At 52.4% G+C, this 10,462-nt stretch overlaps 1 protein-coding gene across 1 annotated transcript in view; it reads right to left on the bottom strand.

The window, feature by feature from the left end:
- The window catches only part of SCNN1G (sodium channel, non voltage gated 1 gamma subunit), a 26,497-nt gene extending 16,293 nt beyond the window's left edge, over positions 1–10,204 (bottom strand). Inside the window, exons 1-5 of the mRNA XM_014530021.1 lie at positions 9,868–10,204; positions 7,831–8,140; positions 5,995–6,185; positions 4,557–4,657; positions 1,943–2,106 (exon numbers count right to left, since the gene is read on the bottom strand). Of these exons, the coding sequence (XP_014385507.1) occupies positions 1,943–2,106; positions 4,557–4,657; positions 5,995–6,185; positions 7,831–8,140; positions 9,868–10,184 (1,083 nt within the window). The 5' untranslated portion in view covers positions 10,185–10,204. The remainder of the gene's footprint in view (positions 1–1,942; positions 2,107–4,556; positions 4,658–5,994; positions 6,186–7,830; positions 8,141–9,867) is intronic.
- Between the last annotated feature and the right edge of the window lie 258 nt (positions 10,205–10,462).

The following is a 10,462-nucleotide window of genomic DNA, read 5'->3' as shown; positions in this document are numbered from 1 at the left end:
TGTCAGCTGATTTCTCAACAGAAACTATGCAGGCCAGAAGGGAGTGGCAAGAAATATTCAAAGTGATGAATACCAAGAACCTACAACCAAGATTACTTTACCCAGCAAAGCTATCACTCAGAATTGAAGGTCAGATAAAGAGTTCATCACCACCAAACCAGTATTATATGAAATGCTGGAGGGTATTCTCTAAGAAGAAGAAGAAGAAGACCATTTGCAACAGCATGGATGGAACTGGAGAGCATTATGCTAAGTGAAATAAGCCAGTCAATGAAAGAAAAATACCACATGATCTCACTCATTTATGGATAATAAAGACCAGTATAAACTGATGAAAAAAAATAGATACAGAGGCAGAGCAGCATTGAACAGACTGTCAAACTACAGGGGGAAGGCCGGGGAAGGTTGGGAGGGGGGGTAAGAGATCAACCGAAGGACTTGTATGCATGCATATAAGCATAACCAATGGTCACAAGACACTGGCGGGTAGGAGAGGCCGGGAGAAGATCAAGGGGGGGAAAAAGGAGACATATGTAATACTCTTTGTAATACTTTAAGCAATAAAACAAAATTAATTTAAAAAAAAAGAAAAGTTGGTTAATACCCATGTTGGTGAAAGTGTGGAAAACCAGCTACTCTGACACATTGCTGGTGAGCATGTAGATAGTTTCATAGACACATGCTCTTTGACATACTTCTAGGAAGTTATCAGATAAATACACATCACATCACATCATACCACACCATTGCTTTTAGTTATGCCTGGAAAGGACCTAATGTCTATCAAGAGGGAGTTGCTCAATAACTTCTCCCCACAATGGAATAGCTGGGTCCTTAGGAAGGATGCGGCAGGTCTATGTGTGTTGATAAGGAACCATTGCCAAGCTATAGGGTCAAGTGGAAAATGAGGCATAACAGTATTTTGAATTTACATAAAAGGAGAAATGTTTGCTGGTGCACATACTTGAAAATGACGATGACATCCCTGCCGGGACTCAGAAGCAGCAGTGAGAGGAAGCAGGGCTGGAGGTCAGGCGTGGGAGGGAGATACGTGGGGTGTTCCTGGCTATGGGGTGGGTGTCTGTCTTTGTGTATACACTCCCTTTAAATAAGTTCTTAAGGGTCATTCTACATTGTCTGGCCACAGTGCTGTATACCTGAAACTCATATAAAATAATGTTGAATGTAAACAGTAATAAAAACTGATCTTTTTAAAGGGTCATTCTACTAGAAAAAGAGAGAGGGAGAGAGAGAGGGGGAGGGAGGGGGGAGAGGGGGAGAGAGAGAGGTGCACTGGCATAAAAGATGCAGGCCTGCAAAGAAGAAGCGCACTTCTCACGCTGCCCTCTGCTCCCATTGAGCGTGACCTACTCAGGGTGGGAGTTTGCAGCTCAGATGCGCTTCTGTTGACAGGTGTGAGGGTTCTCAGCACCCAGTGAGGTCAGAGAAGGTCAAAGACTTGGGAGAGAAGGGGTTCTTGGTAAATGAAGTGGAACTGATAGAAGTGTGATGGGCTAAATAGACATTTGTCTGACCAGTGACTTTCCATTAACCTTTAAATAGGGGTTCACATGCCTCACAGGCCTCTAGATGGCCCAGAAAGGAAGGCGTAACCTGCTCTATTTACATTACTGGCAGGTATGGAGTTAGTGTCTGATGCCTTGCATCCAACACAGGGTCCATAATTGCTGGCGTCTGTCTTTGGAACAAGGAAGGTTCCTTCCATTCTCCCCCAAACGGCATCCTGTCCTGTTCACTCGTACAGAAGATACAAAGGCAGGCTTTAGTAACCACCGGACAGCCAGTGGGGTGACCACTGGGGAACACAGGGCCACGCTGCCTTTTGAAACCAACACTCTCCCATAAGCCGCACCTCACTGGTTTTCCTGGGGAAAAATCTGTGCTTCTTGCTAAGTCTACAGAAATCAGACTGTCCTCTTACCAGATGCATCCCTATGGAAGTGGCCATCGCCGTCTCAATCTCCGTGCCCACGTCCTCGATGAAGGGGTATTCATCCTGCCGGTGGACAATCACCTTAGCCCCGGTGGAGGACACCAGGAAGGGGTTATATTCCTCTTCGTTTATGTACAAGATGACCTGCAGCCCTGGGAGGATAAGGCAGCTCATTGTGGTCAAAGGCTGGGAGAGCTTGCCCGGGGCAGCCTACCTCTCTCTGCTTTGGGAGCCTCACAAGGCCCGGGCATTTCCAACAAGTGGGAGGTGGACAGGGCTCCTCTGGAAGCTCCCCAAGGGGAGGGGTTGTGCCTCCAAGCAGGGGTTCAAAATTCTGCTGCGTGTCAGGGAACTGCTCCCCTGCCGAGACATGCCCGCCACGTGGTCCCTCAGCTGGGAGCTCTGCTGAGCACGGGGCTGCGGGGCCCGGGGAGAGCTGGGCGCCGGCGGAGGACTGGCTGCTGGCCGCTGGCCTAGCTGTCTAACCGCACCAGCAGCAGGAGGGACCTTCCTTTTAAAACCAGAAATCAGTTTGCTCGGCTGGTTTGGTTCAGTGTTTAGGGTGTCGGCCTGGGGACTGAAGGGTCATGTGTCACGGGCATGTACGTCGGTGCAGGCTCAATCCCTGGCCCTGATCAGGGCACACTTGTGGGATGCAACCAATTGATGTCTCTCCTCCCTCCCCTCCACTCTCTCTAAAAAAACCCAAAACACAGAAATCAGGGAAGATCAGTGTCTGAAACCCCTTGGTGGCCCCTCACCGGGCAGAATGCTACAGAACAAACACCACCAGCCTGGCTGGGGCTGGCAGGGGTTTGGTGTCGCAGCCCCCAGCCCCCTTCCTCTCCCCCAAGAAGCTCCAAGCCCACTGGCCTTTCTGTTTTTAGCGAACATCAAGTCCTTTCCTGCTCAGGTCTGCACTGCCAGCGCCCAGGACACTCGGAGACAGCCCAGCCCGCCTTTTGGGACACACTTCGCTGAAACCAAACTGCATCCTGACCCAGCATCTCCCTCCTCCCCTTTGTGCGTGTCCCGGCACAGCACCGTCAGGATTTGTAACCGGGAGACGTCTGTGCTTGTCTGCTCATTTGTTATCTGTCTCTTTACTGAAATGCCAGTTCCCTGGAAGTAGGCAGGCGTCTCTCCCGTGCAACACTGCGTTCCTGGCGCCTGGCATACAGCGATACTCAATACACGTTTGGTAAATGAGTGAGCGCATGAGCAGGGCCTCCACGGGTTGAAAGAAGAGAAGGTGGGGAGTTGTTCTGACCTTTTTCTTTCGTAAAGGAACCGAAGCCCAGCCTGGGGAAGTGATTTGCTCGACTTCACACAGCCCATAGGAGCGGAGCCAGGCCTGTGCGAGCCTTTGCCCAGTTCCCAGACTGCGTCTCCCCCTGCAGCGGCGCCCTGAGCCATGGTTCCCTGCACTCGGTGAGGACCCAGACTGCACAGCAGAAAAGGCTGGGAACCCGAGCGGTATGTGCCTCCGTGAGCAGCCCTGGCCCTCCCTTCGGAGCGCACTGTGCATCAGTTCTGCTCAGTTTGCTTAGGACCTTTCCAGGCTCCTCTTTGTGAGAAAGCCCGGCCAGAGTGCTGAGCTCTGCCTCCCTCCAGACCTCGCTGGAGAGCAGTAGACAGCAGCCTTGGGGGTAGCAGTGACCACACTGGTGCCGGCCGGCGCCGGCTTTGGTTGAACAGCACCACGCTCGCAATGCAGTTAGAGCGGCCATGACAAGCACAGCTAGACGTACTGGGTGCTTCGTGTGTGCTGTAGACTGAATTGTGTCCTCCCCCCCAAATTCATAAGGGGAAACCCTAACCCCAGTGTGACTGTGCCTGGAGATGGGAAGGTAATTCAGGTTAAATGAAGCCATAAGGTGGGGCCCTGATCCCACAGGACTGGTGTCCGCACAGAAGAGGAGACACCTGCAAGCTCTCTGTGTGCACAGCAAGGGCCACGTGAAGGTGGCTGACCTGCAAGCCAGGAAGAGAAGCCTCCCAAAACCAAATCTGCCAGCACCTTGACCATGGACCTCCAGCCCCCAGAACTGTCAGGAAAAATGTCAGCTGCTCAAGGCCCCTGGGCGGTGATCTTTTGTCTGGCAGCCCGGGCCGACTGACCCAGCGTGTGCCAAGTGTTATTCTAAGCGCTTCACACAGCCTGTCTGCTCAGTGACCTTCCCTCGGAGCTGTTACTATCGTCCCCGTTTGGGACGAGTGCAGTCACTTTACAAGGTTACACAGTGAGTGGCAGAGCTGGGTTTTGGCTCCGGAATCTGTCATCTTAGCCAAGATCAAGGTAAGTGTTTGCCTCCCTAATCTCCTGTCCAGTACATCTGGGTGTAAGTCCATCTGGAAGCTGCCTGCCTAGCGTTACTCACTCCAGCTCCGAGCTTAAACCAGAGTGGAGTCCCAGAGAAGAAACCCCAGCCATGTCGCTACTGCTCTCTCAAAGGTAAAGAGGAGATGTCACAAAGGGGGAAAGATGGACACACTGCCGCAGGGAAAGTGCCCCTGGTTTCTGGCCGTGGGAGTTCCTGCACTTCTGGGAGATCCAGCGCCCCTGCTGGCTGCCGCCAGGACCGCCCGGTGCAGGCCTTACCGTACTCACTGCCCCCCATGGAGGTGCTGTGGATCTCATTTTCCTTATCGTTGAACGTGTAGCAATTCCCATACATTGGGTGGTGGAAAAGTGTGAAGTTCCTGTGGAGGAAGAATATGGGTCAGAAGGGGCAGTGCTACAGCCCCCCCTCTTTTGTGAACAATGGAGGACACACAGGACTCACTTTCCCCAACTTTCCTATCGGAAATGACAAACAGGCCTCTCCTCGGGCTGACACATGCTGCTTCCTGTTCCCCCTCTCAATCTTCTCGCCTCCATCTCCATCCTGACTTGGTATTTCTTATGCCATATGTCTGCCCCAAATCCCTTTATTCTTGAAGTTCTCAGGCTCTTGACATTTTTCTATCCCAATCCCCGGTCCTAGGACATGATCCTCAGAGAAGGGTCACATCTCAGACCTCCCTCCCTTTCCCTCCCTCCCCCCTCCCTCTCTCCCTCCCTCCCTCCTTCCTCTCTCTCTTCTTCCCTCCTTCCTCCTTCCCTTCCTCTATGCTAAATCAGTGGCTCTTGATCATTGGTATGCATGATGGTAATAGACAAGGCCGTATGTCCACCATCTGTGTCTGTTTCTATGAGCACTTCAATGAGATTAAGGATATTGTGACTCTGCACCATCTCCACCTTCCTCACTGACTCTAGACCAAGCATGTCAAACTTGCGGCCCACCGGCCGCATACGGCCCACTACGAATATTTTCGCGGCCCAGCCAATATAAGGTATGTAAGAAACGTTTTAATAAAAATTTCATAACTTAGTTTTTACAATATCCTGTTATACATAATTATTAATAATGATACAATGTTCTCGCTAATGACTGATTGCTATCATCGTGTTGCATTCATTTCCCTTACGAGCCTTACACGCAGGCGCACCATTTCTCTCCACTAATACCAGCAGTGAATATTTACCAGCTGATTGCCACGTCATTAGTCTTGGACTGACTTGTTTGGTGTGCGCAATAGGAAATATTTCGCTTTTGGAGAACAAGAAAAATAGGTTTATTTGTGTTACGCTTATTAATTTGTGCAGTTATTCAGTGTCTGGTAAGTTAATGTTCAAGAAAAAATATTAATTTTTATTAAAATTATCTATTATTTTATATTAATGATGACTCATTTATTTCAGCCCTTTGTATTCAGCATGTCTCTACTGAAATAAACCTACATTTCTATGAAAATTGAAGCTTTTGCGGTCACATACACTTCAACCTTGCTTATTTGGCCCGTGTTAGCCTTGGAGTCTGCTGACATTCTTGTCTGGAGCCTAGCTCCTGTGTAAGCTGTTCTCCAAAGGGTGAGCCAGTGAGAAGACCGCCATTCCCTTCCCAGACCTACAGCTGAGCTGCAGGCGCATGCGAGGAGCCCGGCGCTCAGCACCACCGGCCCCGGAGCTGAGAGAGCAGCCTTCCCCTCCTCACCTGGCATCACAGGACACCCCGTCAAAGAAGCAGGTGACCAGCAGCTCCTCGGCAGAGTAGCTCATGTTGATCTTCTTCTCCAGAGGCACCTGCGCCATGATGTTCATGTAGTGCAGCTTGTACCACTCCTGGATGGCATTGACTCCCGAGCTGAAGGTGTACACAGCACAGTGGGACGTGCCGTTCGAACACTGCGAATAAGAGGAGACACGAGCCTGAAGCCGTCAGCCCCAGCACTGGCCCACAACAGGCCTGGAAGGGTGAGAAACTGAGACTCCAGACCAGATGCCAGGGGAACGGGTGTGGGGGGTGGGGAGGGGGTGCCTGGGCAAGGATGGGCTTCTGCTCATACCTGGGGGCTGAGGGACATCATCCTGGAGCCTCAAGGACCAAGAAGGGGTCAGTGAGGAAGGAATGCCTCCCTACCCGGTGAAAAGCAGAACTAGCTTCTTTAGGGCCCCCACACATCAGGGCTTTGGCCATTATCGTTACTGAGTTGCTATTGGCTCCACAGTCTAAATCTCTGAATTGTAGCCCAGATTCTGACACTGCTTCTCTGCAGGACCTTGGGCAAGGCGCTATACACCCATTACTTCACTACAAAATGCTGACAAAAATACCATCCTTCCCCACCTCACACGGTCATTGGGAAGAGCAGCATTTAAAATATACAATAAGCCCAGTCGATATGGCTCAGTGGTTGAGTGTCAACCTATGAACCAGGAGGTCACGGTTCAATTCCTGGTCAGGGCACATGCCCAAGTTGTGGGCTCGATCCCCAGTGGGGAGGCATGCAGGAGGCAGCCAATCAATGATTCTCTCTTATCATTGATGTTTCTATCTCTCTCTCCCTCTCTCTTCCTCTCTGAAGTCAATAAACATATGTATTAAAAAATACAATAATGAGAGCTTTATAGGGAAATTGTGGTACAACCCAGATGCTCTCATCATGCAGGGCTTAAACACGCTCCTAAAAGACAGACACCAAAGGGTTGATTTGGGCATCAAGGAGAACCTTGTGGCATGTTATGAAAGAACCCAGGAACACTTGAAAAGTCTCGGTGATTAAGAGAGAAGGCCACTTTTTCAGGGCCTGGGACTGGAGTCAGGAGGTCTCACCATCAGCACTCAAGGCTAGAAGGTATAGAAGTAGCTCTCAGCCTGTGGCGGTGGCTGGGGCATGCAGAGGACGGTGGTGATTGAGTTTGCCCAGGAAGGTAAGTGATGAATCTCATTTTTGGTGAAGGGCTACCTTTTCTGAGCCCCTCAAATGGGACTAAGAAGGAGAGATCAGGGGCGTGCCCCCCACGAAGGCAAGCAATGCAGGGAACACTGGGTGTTTCTGCTGTTTATCTTCTTCTTTCTGGTGTCTGTGCCCCAATTTTGCTTTGGTGGAGTTTCCGTTCCCCCTGTGGATACAGTCTCGTGAGGCTGTCTATCAAGGTCCCCGCCCTCTGTGAGCCAGCAGGTGATCTAAGCTTGGCCAATCAGCTATCCCAAGATGGCCTGGGACACCATCTTCATGGATGAATTACGAAGACTAAAACTACTTGAAGCTTATGTAACCCAGCAGCAGTATCCGACATGACGTTCCATCATTTCTTGTCACCAAGAGCCCTGGATCTTCCCCAATTTCTGTCCTTAGGCGAACTACTGGTCACCTAAGACATTTGCTTTCTGCTTAAGATGGTGCATCCATTTTAGTTGTCTGTAGCCCGTTCACCCTCACTGGGTGCGCTTCCTCCAGTGGGGCCGTGGGCTAAAGGCAAAGGAGACACCGCCCTGGACCACTACCTGCAGCCCACCCCCTGCTCCGAACCAGGAGCGTGTACTCACCAGCTGGAATCCCACCACCTCCTTGGACTCTTGGACATGCATGACGTCCGCTGCCTTATGAATGATGCTCCCACTGACTTTACGCTTCTGCCCCGTGAGGAAGTCTGTGGCCTTGCTGGTCTCACCCTCATTGAAGACCATCAGTGGGATCAGGTGGAGGAACTTGGGCTGGGGGCCCTCCCACGCCGAACTCCAGGGCTCGGCCTCCCGGCGTTTCCGGGACTCGATCTCTGAGAAGCCGTACAGGGTCTTCAAGGCCGCTCTGGTCTCCTGTTCCAAGTCGGCTAGAAGGGGCTTCACGGCGCTGTACCTGCCAAGGTGGAGAGAGGGAGTCAGAGAGAGCCGAAGCCCCTCTGGCACAAGGCTGGCACTTCCCATGCTGCTTTCCATCCACACGTGCCAGCCTTGTGCCCACTGCTCCTGACCATTGGCCAAGGAGACCAGGCCTTTTACGATTTGCCCCGTCCCAAGTGACCACTGGCCTGAGTGAATGGGGACAGCTCTGTGGACCCTTGTGTGGCTTCACCTCTGCCACCACTGTCTGCTTGCTCTCGGGGTGTGTTGATGAGTCTGCCTCAACCAGCATTTCTGGAGTGGTGACTGTAGGTGCCTCCCATAAACCAGCCACTGATAGGTGAGGGTGTACCCAGGGGGCAGGCTCCAGCTCCACCTGGCACACTTGCCCTTGCCCTTGCCCTCTGATTCTCCTCGAGTCAGTGCTGGGAAGGAAGAGGTGTAACTGTTGCCTTGACAACCCAAGAACACAGAAGAATGATAGAGGACTCAAGTGACTGAAACATGACACCACCCTTCACAGCACCATGATCCCGGACTCCTTCCCTCCACCCTCCTCCTCGTGCTGTGCATAGTAATGGAGCCCGTCACCTGGGTTCCAGTTCCCTACCCTGGTTCTGGATGTGTCCGCTTGGACAAGTCACTGAGCCTTTCCATGTCTCATTTCCCCAACTCTAACATGGGGTTAGTAGGCAGAGTCCATGAGTTTATTATGCCTACTTAACTAAATGGCCACTATTCTTAGTTGTATTGGTGTTAATTGTATTTGTTAGCTTTTCACTCTTCTAGTACGATATCAGTTCCATTAGGACAAAGACTGTGTTTGGGTTGCTCAGTTCTATGCCCCACATTCTACCACAATTTGTAGAAGATTAGGGAACAAATAATGAACAGAAGGAAAAAAGAAAGGAGGGAGAGAAGCAGGAAAAAAAGTAAGAAAGGGGGTGGAGAAAGAAAAAAAGAAAAGAAGACTTTGAGGTGGAGAATGAGTCTTAGACCCGATGTTGGTTTTGACCTTAGCCATCTATCTACTCATAGATGACCCTGGCCCAGGTAGCTCCCTTTGAGAACCTTCCTGCCTTGCTCCCCTTCTCCCCACCCCTCACCTGCTCAGACAAATTCTGCCGGATTCTGATCTGCCTCACAGATCAGTTTTCAAGAATCCCAAGAAGGACACCGGTGACCCATTTAAAACAGGTCCTGTGGCAGACGACAGAGCAGTACCGAGGCCTGATTCTGCCCAGAGCCCAGTGACCTCAAACAGTGGGCTGGGTTCGCTCAGGTGAGAATTTGGGGCAGCTGAGATGCTTCCGGAAGTCACCAGGGTGCAACTTCTGAGTCAGCCATGAGCTCACATCTGGGGAGAGTGAGGGCGTGAGCTCGGAGAGCTCAGGGGACATGGCTAAGCTGAGCCGTGTGCGTGCAGGTGTGCATGTGCGTGTGTGTGTGCTCGAGTGTGTGCACGCATGTGCGTGCATGTGTGTGTGTCTAGGGTGGGATAGCTCATCCCAGATCCAGCCCCCAAGCAAAACTGATCCTCGCAGCCTCCCCGGCGAGGCGTTCCCTGAGCCAGCCCATCCTCAGAAGCAGCTGGAGGGAAAACCTGGTGCAGATTTAGAGGCTGGGAGAGGGCAATTTGCCAACGTTGGCAACGAGTTCAAGTTTCCACAGAGCATGTCTGCAGGCTGGAGGGTCCCCTCCAGGAGGGCCTGACCCCCCGCCGGGCCCTGCCCTGCCTCTTACTTGTAAGGGTTGATGTTGCAGATGGTGACTGCAGGGAAATCCAGCTTCTGGAAGTGGATTTTGATGGAGACAGAGACGGTGTAGAAGGAGAGCACGAGCAGGGCACACTGCCAGAAGATCAGCGCCACCGCGGTCAGCGTGAACACGATCCAGAGCAGGCGGCGGAGGCGGCCGCGGGACACCACGATGCGGCGGCAGCCGTGGGTGTTGGTCTTCAGGCAGTACCACCGCATCAGCTCCTTAATGGTGGGCGCCTGCGGCCCCCTCACGGGCAGGTTCTTCTTGATTTTGGCTTTGATCTTCTCTCCAGGAGCCATGGCGAGGATGGCACGTGGACAAGCAGGCAGGCTGGAGGGGCAGAGAGGAAGGGCAGGTGAGCTCACACCCGCCGGCCCACTGGCGTGTCCCTGGAGGTGCCCACGTGCCCTGAGGCCACCTCCCCTCGTCCCTCTGTGGGCTGGACAGCCTGTGCTGAGGCCTCGGCCCCTCTCCAGGATGGTTGTGTTTTGGGCACCACAGCTGCCAAAGAGCTGCCTTCCCTACCTGCGCCCCGGCCCAGGGCGTGGGGCGGGGAGGGTTCACCTGCGGTTCACAG

This window comes from Myotis brandtii, unplaced genomic scaffold (assembly GCF_000412655.1).
Source record: "Myotis brandtii unplaced genomic scaffold, ASM41265v1 scaffold707, whole genome shotgun sequence".
NCBI classification, from domain to species: domain Eukaryota; kingdom Metazoa; phylum Chordata; class Mammalia; order Chiroptera; family Vespertilionidae; genus Myotis; species Myotis brandtii.
This window is presented reverse-complemented; position numbering and strand designations above follow the sequence as displayed.